This window comes from Porites lutea, chromosome 11 (assembly GCF_958299795.1).
Source record: "Porites lutea chromosome 11, jaPorLute2.1, whole genome shotgun sequence".
NCBI lineage: Eukaryota > Metazoa > Cnidaria > Anthozoa > Scleractinia > Poritidae > Porites > Porites lutea.
In genome coordinates, this window is record NC_133211.1 from 10,376,112 (window position 1) to 10,395,463 (window position 19,352).

At 39.9% G+C, this 19,352-nt stretch overlaps 2 protein-coding genes across 2 annotated transcripts; both read left to right on the forward strand.

The window, feature by feature from the left end:
- Positions 1 to 769: 769 nt before the first annotated feature.
- Positions 770 to 12,721, forward strand: LOC140953194 (uncharacterized). The gene is made up of 11 exons (XM_073402694.1): positions 770 to 808; positions 1,022 to 1,168; positions 2,221 to 2,347; positions 3,240 to 3,466; positions 4,701 to 4,847; positions 7,061 to 7,187; positions 7,586 to 7,621; positions 8,349 to 8,384; positions 8,612 to 8,811; positions 10,761 to 10,910; positions 12,266 to 12,721. The coding sequence occupies exons 1-11, from the start codon at positions 770 to 772 to the stop codon at positions 12,494 to 12,496; spliced, it is 1,467 nt and encodes a 488-aa protein (XP_073258795.1). The 3' UTR covers positions 12,497 to 12,721.
- Positions 12,722 to 15,270: 2,549 nt separating this feature from the next.
- Positions 15,271 to 16,619, forward strand: LOC140952992 (melatonin receptor type 1B-like). The gene has a single exon (XM_073402463.1). The coding sequence runs from the start codon at positions 15,614 to 15,616 to the stop codon at positions 16,559 to 16,561; it is 948 nt and encodes a 315-aa protein (XP_073258564.1). The 5' UTR covers positions 15,271 to 15,613; the 3' UTR covers positions 16,562 to 16,619.
- The last annotated feature ends 2,733 nt before the right edge of the window (positions 16,620 to 19,352 follow it).

A 19,352-nucleotide genomic window follows, 5' to 3' on the forward strand; every position in this document is an offset into this window, starting at 1 on the left:
ATGATTATTATCTAGGCCGAACAAAAGCTCGTCAACTAACTTGATTAGAGCAGTCTCGGTACTGTACATCCTACGAAACCCAGACTGTCTAGAATACAGCAAGTTATTATCCATAAGGAAAGCATATAGAGAGTTGTGCATATGACGTTCGATTACTTTTGACACCACCGGTAGCACAGAAATTGGGCGATAATTAGAACGATCACTGGCCGCACCTTGTTTGAATAGAGGTGTCACATTAGCAGTTTTCCAACGAGTAGGAAACTTTCCTGTGGAAAACGACATGTTGATAAGCCTTGCTATGCTTGGAGCTAAAATAGGAGCGGCAATACGCAAGAACCTGGCGCTGATTTTATCAATACCTGCAGCCTTATGAGGACTGATCCCCTTTATAATCTGAAGCACCTGAGCATTGGTTATGTCTGGAACAGAGAAAACCACATCCGGATCTTACCGCGCAAAAAACATGAAAAAATTATTGATTTGAGTTAAAAAATCTAACTAGCACATCACAGGCGGATTTAGAAAGCTTCTTCGAGCCTTTAAACGTGATGATTTGGAGGCAAAAACTCTTGCCGTAAGTCACTTATCGCTGGAAGTCCTACCTGTCGTTCAAACGTACTATAAACAAAAGCGACCGCAAGACCGTGGTCACGTGACATTCTCAAATTTGCGGTTTCCAATGAAAAACCTGATGCTAAAGCTCTCTAATATATCTAGGTTCCACTGTAATTGAAACGTCACTGTTGTGGCGGAAGAGGTGGGGGACATGTCTGAACAGTTAAAATGGACCAAGAGACGTAAAAAAGTAACGTATCATAAAGAATACTAGAGTAATACCTCCATGCATGAAAAGGCATACTTTAAAAGAGGTATTCAGTTGGTCTATACCTCTATACCCCCGTTGAATAACTCAGCTGGGAAATAAGATTAAAAATGACTCAACTGGGCAAAACAAAGACTTACAATTGACAGTCTACTAAAGTGAGATACGGTTTGTTCCTTTTGTATTTTCCATTAGGATTATTTAACGCGTGGCGTTGGAGCACCTCCAGAAGATACTAAGCAGGACTGGGTGCTGACTTACTCCGGAGAAGATAATGGTATAACAACCTTACAGTTCTATCGCAAACTAAACACCAGCGATGCAAACGACACAGTTATTCAGGTACCGGCAAATTCTATCTAATTGGTTGCCCTGAACCCAGCAGTCATATCACGAGTAGGTTGAATGTGATTTTACGGGTGAGCGTAGTCTAGCTAGAATACCGGATTTGTGATGACCGAGCGCGGACGTCATAATCAGAGTCAAAGTGAATTGAGTATGGTCGACCAGTTGGTATACACTTATTCGATTGTGGAGATTTTGCTAAAAACGGCGGCCCTTGAAGCTAGACGTGCCGTTTTCTGGTCACTGTCTGGTCAAAACAAATCATAGGTGGCCCAAAACGCTTTTTTCGGATCAACTGCACATGGACGTTTTTGTCTTTGTTCTCAATCGAGTTAGACGAAATTGAGCTCATTGTGGATTGGTTTCAAAGATCTCTTGTCCCTGCACAAGTTAGATTTCAAAGTTGTCTAAGACCGTTAAAACTGATGACGTCATAAGCGGTACAAAAGACGTGGATTCGCACAGGCGGTTTAGAGGTGGATGTGTGAATGTTGTGATTTTAGTAGACTCCTGTTATTGGCCCTGACACTAAACGAGAGTACTCGGGGGTTAACTATCGTAGTAGTAATAGCCCAATTTCTATGGGCTTTTAGGGATAACTCGCCTACCCGGAACAACTTTCCGCCGTCACGCGTGACCAGTAATTGTGCCAATTTGAACGGTATTATCCAATTTCTGAGCTTAATTATAAACATCTGAAAAATTAAAGTTATCTTCGGTCTGCGAATATGATATTTTCGCTTTTTTTCGTGAATTTACGTGTTTTCCATAGAGAACTTGAAGATTATTTCAAATCTTGGACCGTTACAAAGAATGTCACGCATGACCAAACACGTCAGCAACGCTGGTAAAGTATACCCGAATGAGAGGGTAACCTTACCACAAGAGTAGCCCTCTCTCCTTGTAAACAGTCCCTTAGTGTTGCTGTAATGTTAGGTATTTGTTTTATGGTAATATCAAAAGCGCTATTAAGTAAAGGCGAATAACTGCGGGCTTAAATTCTTAACATGCTTACTTCAAAAGTTCTTTGCATTTTTCATTATTTCCAGCAAGGAGAGCCTATATTTCTTATATGGGCTTATCACAGTACGAGTGACGTTCAAACAGGCCAGTTTATGAAGCACAGTTACAGAGGTGTCATGCAAGTTACATTTATTCCCGCTCCTACTACTGCAGGTGAGTTACCTCTAAGTAAAAGCCTGTTCTTTTACTACCACCGCCACCACGCTAGCACATCAACCGCATCATTATGAAAGTGCCAGCATTGCCATCGACATCAGTGAACAATAGGTATTAAACGTGTTGTCACCGTTTGATAAGAATCTAAGTGCTGTTTGACAACAACAAAGGCACCCCAAGCTCGGAATATGAGCGTTGGCACTGGTCCGAAAATTTTCAAAGTACAAAGTTTTGTACGGAGAAAAAAGTTTGTTTAAAAACCTAAAAATATGAATAAATCTTAATGAATCTTTATTTGTAAACAGTCGAATCTCCCGTAAGCGACCACCCAAAATGAAATGACTGAGTGGTCCCTTACGGGAGGTGGTCGTTTACAAGAATCGAACTACAGGGCGCCTCTTCCAAGAAGAGGTCCAGGCACATCTACTTTATGGAAGATAATTTATTGCATCTTATATCTAAGTTACGAAATCTGTAGTTCCGTGTTGTCACTAAAGTTTTTCGTATGTTCTAAGTAGTATAGGGCACAGAGCGAACATAGAGATCAGAGAATGCGTCAAGTGGTCCCTTACTTCAGGTTAAATACAATGGAAAATTATTACCCTTCGGCCCCCAAAAGTGGTCGCGGTCGCTTACAGGAGGTAGTCGTTTACTAGAGGTTCCAACTGTAAGGCTTTGACTGGAAAACTGATGGTATTTTGGATTGACGGTCGTTTATGGGAGGTGGTTGCACGTGGAGGTTCGACTGTATTCCCCTTAAGAATCTTTATGTCTAAAGATTGGCAACAAGCTAACGTTCAAATTTCATGCTTTGGCAAACTGTGTCAATGCAGGTGAGTTTTTAAATGTGTCCTCGACAAAAAAATCTCTCATAATTTCCCAACTTCAGCGCCTACGACGCCTACACCTGTGCAGTTTGTAAACATGGCTTCCTTCGACAATGGCAACTACAACGTCTCTTGGATGTTTAATAGCAGCATGAACACGCTTCACTTTACGGTAGAAGTGAGAGCCACAGGCTGGGTAGGATTTGGTGTCGCAACTCAAGCTCCCAACAACATGACCTATTATGATGTAGCTGTTGGTGGAGTCGTCAATGGATCAGGTTATTTAACGGTAAATTAATTGTTTAAACTGACTTTGATGAGAATGTCTAGCCCTTTACTCTCATGCCGCGGGGTTGGTCGGGAGTTGGACGTGTACGAACAGTTAAAAAAATCTGGACTAAGGGAAGTCTAACTGAGTCCAGTGGAATTTCGATATGAAACCCTATATTTACAAGAACGTCCTCGGTATAACGAACGATATTCTTCGCCTCTGCAGTAATAGTAAAATATAGGGAAACCTTTGGACTACAAATGGAAAACACCCTCGATATAACGAAAACCCGTTACAAAGAACATATTTTTGGAGTCCCTTGGCCTTAATAGGGATCTTTAGCATCAGGTTTTGAATGAGAAACCGCAAACCGCAAACCGCAAACTGCGCTTTGCAGTTTTACGTTGCCCAGATCAAAATTTTAGCAAGGCGTTCATTGTTTAGTAGGGGTATAGAATGGTTTCCCGAAAAACGTGGCTCTCTAAAAATTTTGGCCTGATCTTGAAATCTCGGGAAGAGTTTTTGGTGGGTCTCGAAGTCTCGTTTTCAGGTGATTTTGCGTCTCGGAGTCTCGAATTTTGAAACGGGGTCTCGCAGTCTCGCCTTTACCATTCTATACCCCTTTTAGTCCCGAAATGTTATTTTTCGTCAAGTCGAAGTGCATCAATTTTATCACACAAAAAACATGAAAAAATTATTGATTTGAGTTCAAAAATCTGACTAGTACATCACAGGGGGTTTTAGAAAGCTTTTTAGAGCCTTTAAACGTGATGATTTGGTGGCAGAACCCTTGCCGTAAGTCACTTATCGCTGGAAGCTCTACCTGTCGTTCAAACGTACTATAAACAAAAGCGAGCGCAAGACCGTGGTCACGTGACATTCTCAAGTTTGCGGTTTCCAATGAAAAACCTGATGCTAAAGGTCCGTAATATATCTAGGTTCCACTGTAATTGAAACGTCAGAATAGGCCTTCACTGTTGTGGCGGAAGAGGTGAGGGACATGTATGAACAGTTAAAATGGACCAAGAGACGTGAAAAAGTAATGTATCACATAGAATACTAGAGTAATACCTCCATGCATGAAAAGGTACACTTTAAAAGAGGTATTCAGTTGGTGTATACCTCTATACCCCAGTTGAATAACTCAGCTGGGAAATAAGATTAAAAATGACTCAACTGGGCAAAACAAAGACTTACAGTTGACAGTCTACTAAAGTGAGATACGGTTTGTTCCTTTTGTATTTACCATTAGGATTATTTAACGCGTGGCGTTGGAGCACCTCCAGAAGATACTAAGCAAGACTGGGTGCTGACTTACTCCAGAGAAGATAATGGTATAACAACCTTACAGTTCTATCGCAAACTTAACACAAGCGATGCAAACGACACAGTTATTCAGGTACAAATTCGATCTAATCGGTTGCCCTGAACCCAGTAGTCATATCACGAGTAGGTTGAATGTGATTTTACGGGTGAGTGTAGTCTAGCTAGAATACCGGATTTGTGATGACCGAGCGCGGAAGTTATCATCAGAGTCAAAGGGAATTGAGTTTGGTCGACCAGTTGGTATACACTTAATTCGATTGTGGAGATTTTGTTGAAAACCGCGGCCCTTGAAGCTAGACGTGCCGTTTTCTGGTCACTGTCTGGTCAAAACAAATCAAAGGTGCTCAAAACGCTTTTTTCTTATCAACTTTAAATGGACGGGTTTGTCTTTATTCTCAATCGAGTTAGACGAAATTGAGCTCATTGTGGATTGGTTTCAAAGATCTCTTGCCCCTGCACAAGTTAGATTTCAAAGTTGTCTAAGACCGTTAAAACTGATGTCGTCATAAGTGGTACAAAGGACGTGGATCCGCACAGGCGGTTCAGAGGTGGATGTGTGAATGTTGTGATTTTAGTAGACTGCTATTGGCCCTAACACTAAACGAGAGTACTCAGGGGTTAACTATCGTAGTAGTACACCTTTTGTTGTTCATTACGAGAAAATACGCAATCATTTGCGTGAAATGGCCACCAATAGTGCGAAGATACATTCATTAGCGCGAAAATACGAACATTTGCACATAAATCAGATTCAATTACGAATTTTACATTTTATTCAACATTCAATAACACTTTTGGGCATTCATATGCGTCATTGGGCATACAAAAGAGAGTAATATACTTTCATTAATGCCAACATCAAAGTCATTAACACCATCTTGAAAGTCAATAGGGACAAATAAAGTGCAAACACTATTCATTAAATGACTCTGTTTGTAATTCAATAGCATTCCTGGAGAACCTTAAGATGGATAAGACAAACATTAATGCGCTTGTACAATCAATTGAGTGTTCTTTACATTTAATATACAAAAATCGATTTTCAATTAAACAATAGAAATTCGAACAAATTTGGCCTGAATTTCAGTCCGTTAAATGTTTATCCCTCAAAAACCTCGCTATTTAGGTTTGCATGAAATGGTACCCCTTAGCACATTTAGCTGCCATGTTTCTGCGCAGAGCTTCAAGCACTGCAGTTGTTGTTTCCAAACTCCGCTAGTGGGATTGCTAGGGCATTCCTGTGATACATCTTTAAATTTCCGGACTCGAGATGTCGGCCTTTGGTGTCGCTTTCAGACAACTTAAATCTTTTTCAACGAAGTCGAGGGGGGGGGGGGGGGGGAGGGGAGCATAAGCTGTGTACGTATGGGGCGGATAGCCGAATCTAGGTGGGCTGGCACTCCGTCATACGGAAAGACCACCGACTTATCCAATATCGCGATCCATTTTTTCCTCGCCCGTGCCAGAAAGTCACCGAAATTAAAAAACCGACGCAGTATTCATTGCTCTAGCAGCTGCCGAGGAAAACATTTGATAGGTAATATGTATTGCCAAGGTCATAGTCAAGTTTCGCCCTCGTTGGCCACACACTTGGCGATACGCCCTCCACTCCATGTCGCGCCCCACCATGACTTCTGGCCTTCTAGGGTAAATGTCAGCCTCAGCCGTCGACGAACACACAGTGGCGAAGTACGGCGTGATTCTTTAAACAAATTCAGGCCAATTTTGGGGGGAATTGGTTTTGTTTAATTGAAAATATATTTTTGTATATCAAATGTAAATAACGCTCAATTGATTGTACAAGCGCATTAATGTTTGTCTTATCCATTCTGAAGCTGTCCAGGAATGTTATTGAATTACAAACAGTGTCATAAAAATGTTAATGAATAGCCTTTGCACTTAAATACTTGTCTATTGTCCCTAATGATTTTCAAGATAATGTTAATAACTCGAATGTTGGTGTAAATGAAAGTATATTTTTCTCTTTTGTATGTCGAGTGACGCAAATAAAAAGCCCAAAAATGTTATTGAATGTTGATTACGTAAAATGCAAAAATCGTTATTGAATCTGATTTATGCGCAAATGTTCGCTTTTTCGCGCTAATGAATGTATCTTAGCGCTGTTGGTCGCCGTTTTACGCAAATGAATGCGTATTTTCTCGTAATGAACAGAAAAAGGTGTAATAGCGAAATTTCTATGGGCTTTTAAGTACAACCAAATAACTGCGGGCTTTAAGTCTTAACACACTCACTTTATAATTTCTTGAAATTTTGTATCATTTTCAGCAAGGAGTACCTATTTTTCTTATATGGGCTTATCACAAAACGAGTGACGTTCAAACAGGCCAGTTTATGAAGCACAGTTACAGAGGTGTCATGCAAATTACACTTATTCCCCCTCCTACTACTCCAGGTGAGTTTCCTAAGTAAAGGCCTATTTTTTACCACCACCACCATGATGTTGATAATGATGATGATGACGATGTACATGATGGTGATGATTATGATGGTGGTGGTGGTGGTGATGATGATGATGACCTTTATTGACGCGTCGGTATTATACACAGCTTAGGGGTATTAAAAATCCCATCTGGGACAAAACGCTGCGAAGGAGGGGGTTATCAAGTGGACTTTAGCGAATTGTGACCGCTCAATAAAGGTTTTTCTGTAAATCCTCCTTTAATATTCGCCACCTATCACATATCATCTCTTCTCTGTATGATAATTTTAATCCTCAAACCTTAGTTTTGTTTCGCCGATAACAAGCATTGCATTAAATTCTATGTAATAAAACTTTTTTTTTTAATTCAGGTACGCCCACTAATCCAACGGCCCAACCGACACCAAGTGAGTTCATAAAGTTATTCGTTATGAGACATATAAATATTATTTTCCTTTTCTGTTGATGATAGTGTGGAACCCGGTTAGGAAGTTGGGTTGGGCCATGAAACATTAGTCATATTAGAGGAGTAGCGTGATACTATGATACTACACCTTTCCTCTTCTCTATACTGATTTCATTGTCAAAATAATCCTTTAATACGGTTTTTTTTTTTTCAATCTGTCTTTGCAGCAGTGTTTCTCTTATCCTTTGACAATAATCGATTCCTTGTTCTGACAAATGGAAAGCGCCCTTAGTGACAAAATTTGTTTAGTCACGTAATATTTGGGACACTGGACTGAAAAATTGGCCCAAAACGAAAATGGTGATTATATTGATAATGTCGATGATGATGTTGATGACGATGTACATGATGGTGATGATTATGATGGTGGTGGTGGTGGTGGTGGTGATGATGATGATGACCTTTATTGACGTGTCGGTTTCTACACACCTTAGGAGAAAAATCCCATCTGGGACAAAACCCTGTGAAGGAGAGGTAATCAAGTGGACTTAAGCGAATTATGACCGCCAACAAAGGTTCAACTGTAAATCTTCCATTAATCTTTTCCACCCATCAAGTATCATCTTTTCTCTGTATGATAATTTTATTGCTTAAACTTTAGTTTTGTTTCGCCGATGCCAAGCATTGCATTAAATACCGTGTAATAAAACTTTTTTTTTTAAATTCAGGTACGCCCACTAATCCAACGGCCCAACCGACACCAAGTGAGTTCATGAAGTTATTCGTTATGAGACATATAAATATTATTTTCCTTTTCTGTTGATGATAGTGTGGAACCCAGTTAGGAAGTTGGATCGGGCCATGAAACATTGGTCATATTAGAGGAGTTGGGTGATATTATGATACCACACCTTTCCTCTTCTCTATACTGATTTCATTGTCAAAATAATCCTCTAATACGCTATTTCTATTTTTCCATCTGCCTTTACAGCAATGTTTCCCTTATCCTTTGACGATAATCGATTCCTCGTATTTTGGAGATTTGACGATCAAAAGGACAGTATTTTCTTTCACTTAAGAGTAAAGACAACTGGCTGGATCGGATTTGGATTCGCCGAGACAGAACCAAGAAACATGATGAACTACGACGTAATTGTCGGTGGATATAGCAATGGTCAAGGATACTTGAACGTAAGTTTTACTCACACGTCTTCTGATTACATCTACACTTCACTCGTTCACTTTGAGAAAAAATATTATGGAGGCTAATATCTCTTTTCAAAAACCTTCCTCAACACATCCCCGCGCCTGTGCGAAGGTGGCTTTGTTTCACAAGAAAAAGGGATCCTATAAAGCGGCCTAAAACAAAGGAAATACAAGGTGAGAAAGAGAAGTAAAAAATTCGGGTGCTCCCAACAGGAGTCGAAGCTATGATCTTCTAGTTACTAGTCTAGATGCTCTACCACTCATGAGCTACAGCAGAGTCGAAGGAACTAAGGCCACTGTACATTAGGAGTCCAACCTATGATCTTCTGGTTACTAGTCTAGATGCTCTACCACTCATGAGCTACCTCAGACTCGAAGGAACTAAGGCCACTGTACACAAGGAGTCCAACCTATGATCTTCTGGTTACTAGTCTAGATGCTCTACCACTCATGGGCTACCGGAGACTTGTGGGAGCTAAGACCACTGACCGAAAGGCTTGACTGGCAAAAGGTTGACAGTCAGCGTAAATATCACACAGCAGTCATGGTATAGAAATCAATAAATGGTTTTGCCCCAGACTATTTGAGCAATATGTTTACTAATCGTGACAGTGTCAGCTTTTTCTCCAAGAGACACTCAGGGAGCAAGCTGGCTATTCCTCAGCCCCGTACAAACTACTTTTATCGCTTTGGCTACAGGGGTGCGATGCTGCGGAATATATACCCTCCCAATGTAGTTGCGACAAGCAGATACACTGCACAGTTTTTTAAATGCGGGTTGCATTGACCAATTTTTATCTCATGGTTAAGTTTTTGTTTAATAGGCACCGCTCTCAAGGGAAGAAGACGTATATACATACATATTCATTTCTTCTTTATTAATTACAGAGTCATGCACACAAAATACAAAGTAGCTACATAAAGTTATTAATAAGTTATAGTTATATTAATATTTATTTATCTTACTTTGTAAGTAAATATGTTATCCTACTTTTTAAGTCCTGATGAGATACCGCGGGGAAATAACTAGGTTCTTGTGACAAACATCCTGCATACTATGAAATCAAGCTCAATCGATAGAGCATCGCGTCCGGTCATCCCAAGGGTCATAGTTCGATTCACGGTCAAGCCTGAAATGTTTTGTCAGTTTTTTTTTTCAACCGCTTAGCTTGTCCATTCAACTGCAAGAATCATGTTCACTTTCATCTTTATCGGCAGTTCAAGATATAATTCATTTTGGATCATTATACGTTTCCGGGAAACTGTCCACCTACCCCTCCCCTAAGCCAACATTTTGCTCTAAGTGAGAAGTAAGTGTTAATGTTGGCTTAGGGGAGGGGTATTCGGGGAGTTACAAAGAAACGTATAATCATTTTCATATATTTCAGTTCACCCTGCAAACTGCTAGGAATGGAATGTCGATATGTGCTTATGTCTGTGCGCAATGAGCTAAACTGCTTGCTATAGGTTTGAACCTTAAGATCCCCTTGATCTTGTTAAGAAAAAGAACACAAACAGCGCTGAAAAACATATTCAACTTACTCATTTTTATAAACTTGACGTTTCGTATGCTACTCAACATACATTTTCAAAAATACCGTCACAATTTTGAAAACTATACTTAAATAACAGCGGAAAGGGACTGGGACCGAGATCAAGCACAAAACTTAAAAGTTAATCTTTAAAAAGAAACAGCTAATTAATGAAGCATCAGCGTAGCTTTCTACTGACGTTTACATTGAAAGCTGGCTTCAGTTCTTGTATAAGCAATGTTTCCTAATATCTGACAGCCAAGGACAGCCTAGTCGAGGGTGAGGAGAAACAATCGTTCAAATAACCAACCTCAATTCTTAGCCGGAAAAAAGATACCCATAACAAAAAACTTGAGTTAGATATATATATATCTAAGCTAAGGCAAATGTAAATTTTTTCAGGATTACTTTACAAGGGGGCAAATACAGCCAACCCTTGACGCTAGCCCGGATTACCAACTCCTCAATGCATCTGAAGTTGGTGGATACACTGAACTGATGTTTGAAAGACGACGTGATACAGGTGATAACGACAACGATCTCACTTTTATGGTAAGTAGCTCACCTTTTCTATAGTAATCGTAATTAATAACTCTGGAATGGCGAGACGCGCAGAAAATTATGTCTCTTTTGAAAATGATTCTGCCCTCTTAGAGCCGGAGCGTTTAAAAAAATCAAAGCCTTCCTCCTCTTATTTAGCGTTTACCGAGGGGAATTTGACGAAAGTGAGAGAGTGGATGCAAAATCATATTCCCCTGATTCCGGGTTGTTCAAACCTGGGTCAAAATAACCCAGGGTAAGTGCAAGATTTTTTAATTCAAATATGAAAGAGAAAACAGCTAATTCAGTTTAATTCTATTTGTCTACAATTTGATGATTGAATGGTATAAAAATAATAGAGAAAATTATCTAAAAAAAACTTTGAACAAAAGATGAAGAAACCTGGGTTAAAATTTAACCCTATATTAGCGCTAATATCGGCCTTCGAACAACTGGACCCCACGATTATCATGTTATATCCTGGCCCCGGTTCCTGGAATGCCCTGATTAGTGTTAATTCAGGATTAATCGCTAATCGGAGGATAGCATAATCGGCTTTCCAGGAACTGGGGCCAGGAATCCCTTTTTAAGAAATTTAAACGTGGATTAAACGCTAATCGAAGGATACTTAAATCGGCTTTCCAGGAACCGGGGCCTGGTCACTAGTGGATAGACACAGTTTTAATTTCCCTGCTCCCATCCCCTCACCGCTTGCAAAAGCGAAAAGAGGAAAATTTTGCTTTAGCCCGCGAGCAAGCTCTCCGGGATCAGCGCTCTGGCGGCGGCACGAAAAAGGAGAGCGCCCCAGAGAGCTTCCTCGCAGGTTAACTTTGCATGGTATTTGCTGCCTCGTCCCCAAGTCTCCCTACTTGTTGCTAGGAGACTAGTGATTTGTCTATTATGGGAAAAATGAATTTCCCAAGGTGACACCCTGTGCCGCTCCCTGTTTTCCTTGCCATAGCAAAGCCTGGGATCGAGTTAGTTTTGAAGAAAATCGTCATGGTAAATTCCTAAAAAGAAACGTAACAACTAAGCAATAACCATAAAGAACATATAAGCCACTGTAACATTACTAATTTCTGCCCTTATAGTAAGGGTGAAATCTCCAGCTCTTTCTGTTTCTTTCTCGTTATTTATTTCAAACAAGGAACATGCCCAGCGGTATAACGAGTTAAATTTCTTACAATCCATTCAGTTTCCAAGCGGTTTCGTTACATGATGAACTCGCGACAACTGTTTGGCTGGAAGTCTTTCTCATTTGCACTAACCCGCCAAGAACGAATAGTAAATGATGCCAAACCAAGACTCTCTTTACTCTGAATAACTTAGCTATTTTTAAATACTTCTGTGTTTAAATTAAATTGCAGCCTGGTGGCCAATTTTATTTCGTTTGGGCCTATCACACCGGAGACGTCACCGATATCAGCAATTTTCAAAAACATTCGAGGTCGGGCGTTAGTCCTGAGAAGTATACCGTGGTTTCAGCTCAGCAACCTATTCCGACAGAAGCTGCTGCACCCTCTCTGCAGTATTCAAGCATTTGTGGACTCTTTTCTCTCTTGGTAGCAATGATAAATGCTTTATCTCTGAGCAGCTGAGTGGGAAAGAGAACTAAAATAATTCTTAAAAACAAGATCATCTTTTAATCGAGAACAATAAGATAGTCAATGCTACACACTTAAGGGACATCAAAATTTGCTACCTCCACTTTGTGTTGCGTTTGAAGGCTAGCACCTGTACTAATTAATAGAATCGGTATCTCAAGAAACCTTTCACAACTTTCCCTGCCGACAGACAAACAATAATTACAATTGGCCGTGTCATTAGACAAAAAAACTTAACATATTATAAAGATACTACAACTTGTAAGAAAATCGTCACTGTAATTTTCTTTCTAGTTTAACGGTCTTTCATTTCATTACGTTCCTTAGACATGTATAGTATTTCGAAATAAATTGAACATCACTTCTTCACCTATGTCAAAGAATGAACGTATTGTTTTTAAAAGTACTTCACATTCTACTGGGTTGTCCATCTAGTTCCCAGGGTTCTCTCTTACTCGTCCTTGCGAAGGGAGGGACAAGTTAGAGAGAACCATGGGAACGAGTTTGCAATTGTAATTGCAATTTGTTTACCCACGGAGCACTTAGGAGTTCTTAAGAACACGTTGAAACGTGTCCGTGTGTTCCAGATCGAATTGGAATTTGGACTGTTAGTTTTTAAGGAGAGGGGAAAACCGGAGTACCCGGAGAAAAATGGAGAAAGGAGAGAACCAACAACAAACTCAACCCACAAATGGCGTCGACGTCAGGATTCGAACCCGGACCACATTAGCATTTTGTAACCTGCGAAAACAGCCGTCTCTCCTCACTACTCGCCGCTAGGGACGCTAGCGACAGAAATTTGTTTGATTCTTATGTGTCTCCTGGTCGATTACGATAAAGTTTTGTGTTCTTCTGCGAATGAGCACCAGCAAAACTCAAATGCTTCTTCTAAAGAAATGAATATATTCCACGAATATTGACTGTTTTGTAGTAAATTCATCGCGTTAACATTTGACGTTTGTAACCGTTTGCCTGTCGTTCATAATTAATAGCTAAAACAATATAACTACTACGTCGACTGATCAGAGCTCCTGACCAGATTCCGGACAGATTTTACGTCATAAGTAGAGAATGGCCCTTATGCATGTTTACGTCAGACGAGCAAATTTCACCACCAAGCCACAATCGTCAAGTTGCGAAGTTTTGGATAAATATATTCCCATTAAGGAAGTAGAGGTGAATAGAATAAACCCAGCACATCAAGTGCAAATGCGAAGAATTTTTCCTTCAGACGAGGCGCGGTGGTGAAATTTGCTCCTACGAGGTAATCATGCATAAGGGGCATTTCTGTCACTGAGGCGTAGACGTCCCTCCTGGCGAGAGACCGCTGTAGTGCCGAGCAAGCGTAAACAACCACGCAGACGATTTTGCATGAACAAGCCTAGAAATGCTTTGTTGTTTACCAATTTACCTTCGATCAGTACACAGTCTGGTTTCTTTAAAAATGGTGCGTTTTTCGTTTCGTTTTGCTAACATGCTAAATTATGGTGTACAATTTCCGTATAACCCCATACATTTATTACTATTCGTGTGAAATAGTATGAAATTGCTGCATGCGTAATAATTTATAGCATTACTTTGGTCTTGTGCAATGGGCCCCATTTTCGCTAAAAACTCTTCTTGAAGAAAGCTCTCCTGCACAAGCCAAACAGTTACCGGTTATAGGCTTCTTCGTATTAGAAGATCATGAAAGCAGCGCGAAAGACGCTGGCCTCCAATATTTTTGTGCCCAATCATAAGCCCCATTTACACTACAGAAAAAAATGGGTCCGGACCCATAAAAAAGTTGGTATGAACAAGATATTTTTGCCGTGTAAACCTTACGTACCATGTGTTCATGAAATGGATCCGGACTCGCTTTTTTCTGGTTTTGGGGCCATAGGCGGCTATGACCCCAAAACCGAAAAAAAAAACGAGTCCGGACCCCTTTTGCTGTTCGAAAGCGCCGTGTAAACGCATCTTCGTTTGGTTAAGAGTAGCATCCCAGGAGCTCTCTCGCCCGTTCTTGAAAAGCTTTCGCCGCCGTTTTTCCTGACCGCCCCTGGGCCTCAGAGAATGAAATTTTATGAATGCTATCATAGAGATATTTATGTATCTCAGTCTTAAGCGTTCTATTTTAGACATGTCTATTTCCCTACAAATTTCACGCGTCAAGCCTGAATAACTAACTTTTTTACTTATGTTATATTTTACATTTCCAAGATGTTCGCTATGAAGACTCTGCGATTTTTTAGACAACAGAAGGTGTTGATAGCGATTTCACAAAGCTCAAGAGACGTATTGTGTGTCCAATCCACTGCGTTTAGAAACTATTTAGACCTAACGCTAAAAATGGAAAGAAAAAAAGCAGTTTGGTCATTAATAGCTTTCAGGTCTTACAGTGTCTTGAATAACTACAACGATAACTGAGTGTATCTACGCTCTAAAGCCCTCCTACAGAACAAATCAAGTTGCTGTTCCTTGCCTAGTTAGAAACAAGGGCACCGGGAATTCAAAGGATAGAGTGAAAAATAATCATAGTCGCACCCGCTATTACACAATTGGTGGGAGGTAAATTCGTCTCCTTCATAGTTTTTGAGAAAAAAAATATGACGACATACAAACTTGATTAATTCGAATTACTTCGAAACTAGGTAACGTTTCTTGTCATTGTGGAATTAAGAATTGCATTCATGCAATATGCAGACAAATACTTGATCGCATTGTTTTTCGACTTACAGATGCGTAAGGAAATCTTGTATTACTGTACACTGATGCAGGCTCGACAATGAATTTGTTCCATTAAATATCAACTCGTGAAACAGAGTATAGAAATCATAGCAAAGTAAGAGGTTATTTTTTGGCGTAAACAAGCTTCGCGCAATAGGAGATGGGAGAATGAGACTCTTCGTTCCAGTTACACGCTGTGTAGTCATAGCAATCAATCCCCAGAGCCAATAAGGAGCAGTATTAACCTGCCATGAAATAAGTACACCTGCTGCTAATGCATGTATCACCTGTTAATTGGTTAAATGGCGTAAAACAGTGTTCAAAACTACGTGCAAATTACTGTTTGCTACATTTTAAACGAGTTACGAAGCCAAAGCTAAAAAGGCAGCTCAAATCGCCGAAATGGCGGCCCTGAAATCAACTGGGCCGCTTTATCTCAGCCTTGAGGAGTCGATTCCATTTTTGACTATTCTTACAATTATCGGTGTAACCTCTACTGCAACTAATTTGCTAATTGTCGGTACAATTTGCAAGAACTCACAGCGAAAGAATTACGACTTGTTCACGTTACATGCCAGTCTGGTGGATTTATTGACGACGTTAGTGGTGATCCCGTTTTGGATTCTTTCCGCGATTCATAGTCAAGTTGATTTCGTGGGGGATATCTACTGCAAAATAAGCGCAACCGTAAGTTTGATGGAGTTAGTGGCACCAGTAATGTTCCTGACACTTATCGCGGCTAGTAGGCACTGCTCAATTGTCGACAGGAAAGCGTATCCAAGAATCTTCAGCGATTCTAGAACCAGAATGATGGTTTTGATTGTATGGCTGTTTGCAGTGACTATTTGTATTCCACCTCATTTTACATGGCCAATTTCTCCAGAAGTCCTGTGTCTTCCCGATTTAATCAGCAATTTGTGGTACACAACAGCGGTACTGGCTTTTTGCCTGCTATTACCACTTAGTGCTGCATTCTACTCTCACGTTTACGACATTTTTCTCTTCCAGCCAGAACGCATTAAGAGGAACGAATCTATGAAAAAGCAATGCGAGAGATTCGCACTCCGAGGAGGCGAGAAAACCACTCAAAAAGCATACTTCTGCATTCTCATAGTTCACACCATTTGTTGGGCGCCGTATACGTGCGTGGCAATGGCCCAGGCTCTGAACAGTGGGGTCGTGTTTTATTTAGGTAATATCCCGCTTCACTTTATAGCGATGGTTGTGGGATTAACGGCAACTTCTTTAAAAGGAGTCGTTTCCTGCTTTGAGGTCCCGCATTTAAAAGAAATGATCAAGAGACAATTTGGGTGTTCCGAACGAGAGGAAAATACTTCACGGGAAGTTTAAACAAAACGTTACTCGTTTCCTATGAATTTTCAGTTACATTTAGTAACTTCAAATTTAGTACTAAATGTTTTCCATGAAAGGACACTTCCGGGAAAATTTCTGCCATATTGTGTATACTATATATATCCTTAATTCTTTTCTGATTTGAACAAAAAATCGTTAACAAGTCAGTATTTTATATTCACTGTAAAAAATGGCTTTAGTTCACAGAGTAAAGAAGCGAATTCCTACTTTGATAGACGTGAACGCTCATACAGCTACGGTTTAATGACCAATATGAATATCACTACTATTCTGAATTATACAGATTGGAATGATTATTTCTAATTACAGTTAAGCTAATTAATATTGCAACATTTGCGACAAACCCGCAAAGCAGGTATCGCAAGGCTATGCTTTAATTACCATCATTTCGGTACGATTAATTTGTTGTTTCATTAACTGAAATGTGGGCTGAACCGTTGAGTTTACCCAAAGTTAATTGGTTACCCTAGTAAATCGGAGAATTTAACCCTGAATATGACAGTTTAGGACAGAATTGTCGGTTCTTAAACACTGGACAAATTAAGGCTCAGTTCTCCTGAGATTCAATCACTTCCAAGTGAAAAATATAAACTTCGCATAATTTGGGATATACCAAAAACAAACCACCTACGTAAAAAAATAATTCCCATATGAAGAGCGAATAGTTTGTTTCTTTTTTTTCTTTTTTGATGGACGAAGAAAACCTGTTTTGAACTGCTTGCAAGCTCTAAACTCTACTTGTCTAAAAAGTTAGGAAAACATAAACTGAACTAACGTTTAGAAATAACAATAAGAAAAATAACAAGGGATCGGACTTAGCAAAATTATCCAATGCGACTAAACTAATACCTTATAATTACTTTACCGTACAAAACAAAATGGTCATAATAAGCGGCTGAAAATAACAATGTTACACAGAAGCAAAAGAATGTACAATAAAACAAATGCTTTAATGCGTAGGCCACGTTTTGTTCAAGCGGTTTCCATTGTTAAGAAGCAAATTAACATTTTTCAGAGAAAAGTATTGGACCTGAGTATCCAAATTCGCAGGTTAACGCAGAAAGTTTGCCTCGAAACCCTATTGGAACGTCTTTCGTTGCATTCGCTTGCGTATAGCTGGAGAAAATCGTCAGCGCGCGCATTGAGGCAGAGGTGTTGCGAATCCGCGCGAAGAATGGGGAAGAGACACTTGGATCGGCGCTCGCATTTAGCGGCTAGTTAGCCAAGACTTTCACGGGCGCGGACAAATATATTAAAATTCTAACATGACTCCGAGGCTTGAGGGACAAAACTGCAAAATCTTTCGACTCCACTGTCTCGCAATTCCCAGGAGAGACTTGGGCACAACGAAAACCAAACCAAACATAGAAATATGACCAGAAAGCCTCAGAGTCATGTTAGAATTTTAATATATCAAACGTGGGCAATTCCGCCAGCTACGTAGACTATCGTTACATGCATCGCCATTCTCGTCAGCAAATAAATAATGTATCGAACAACTTATCGGCGTCTTTACCTACGTTTTACCGTCCTGTTGGAGTAGTTTTAACTTGAAACATTAAAAATTCAGCAGAGGTAATCCAACGTGAAAATAGATTAGAATACTAGGATAGTTCAAGGACGGTCAGTCAGATGGACTGAGGGTGTCTGGAGGTATTACATAAAACTGTAGCTAACTAGCCTGACTAATAGCAAGTCAGTGCACCGAAAATTCACTCTTCAAGCTTTTTTCGAAACAACTACTCAATGTTCAGAGTTACAGCCAATGAAAAATGAAAACTGAGAGATATACGAGTCTTCGGTTCCTAAATTGTAGTTACAGAGCTTCTATCTTAACGTTAATGATAACTTATTTCGTCGAAAAAAATTCGTGTTAATGTATAAGACATTGCCAATCGTGTGTGTAAAATGGTTGGGTTTTGATTGCGATATCAAAATGAAGACGAACTAGTTACTTTAATAATCCACACATTAGTAAGAACAGTTGCAACTAATAAGACATTTCTGAGTTGCCTCAGGCCTCTGTTTCAAAGCGAGGCTAAGTGCAAAGCTATTGATATGAACATGATTTTTTAAAAGTAAAATAAAAAAATAAAATAAAACTCATTTTCACAAGAAAGCGTTTGCACTTAGCCTCGTTTTGAAAGAGTAAGATTTGGTAACTCGGAAATGGCCTATCAAAGAAAACGTACCGTTAAAAGACTCAAGGCAGATAATTCACAAAAGCCTTTTATAACGTATAACGTAAATAGAGGATATTACACGGTGGCGAGAAGATATGAATTTTATGTTCGAGTGGCAAGAACAATATCTCACGAGTGAGCGAAGCGAACGAGTGAGATATTGTTCTTGCCACGAGAACATAAAATTCATATCTTCGAGCCAACGTGTAATGTTCTTTTTATTATATGGAGAAACCAATTCAACAAAAGCAAAAGGCGGGAATCGTGACGTCATTGAACGATACGACACTCACAAAGGTGACATACGGAAAATACGCCACTCGGGTCCCGGATGAAGTGGCGTATGGAATCTACGAGTGGTTTAGTTCCCAGTAAAACACTCTCCTCCATATAATAAAAGAATTTATGTCTCTCTTCGTGTGGTCTGATTGGCTTGCTCAGAGGCGCATGCAGACGCCCGGGGCATTTATTTAATTTTAGGGGTCCAAGAGGGGGCGTTTAATAGATAGGAGGCGTTTATTCTGATAACTGTAAAAAGCTCAACAAAACTTAAATGCATCGGTGATAATATCGAGAGAGTTAAA

Bases quoted from the DNA above. Each gene is read 5' to 3' on its own strand.
- LOC140953194 (XM_073402694.1), top strand. From the start codon at position 770: ATGTCTGAACAGTTAAAATGGACCAAGAGACGTAAAAAA. The intron at 1,169-2,220 runs GTACCGGCAAAT...CATTATTTCCAG, and splicing joins CAAACGACACAGTTATTCAG to CAAGGAGAGCCTATATTTCT. The intron at 7,188-7,585 runs GTGAGTTTCCTA...TTTTTAATTCAG, and splicing joins TCCCCCTCCTACTACTCCAG to GTACGCCCACTAATCCAACG.
- LOC140952992 (XM_073402463.1), top strand. From the start codon at position 15,614: ATGGCGGCCCTGAAATCAACTGGGCCGCTTTATCTCAGCCTTGAGGAG.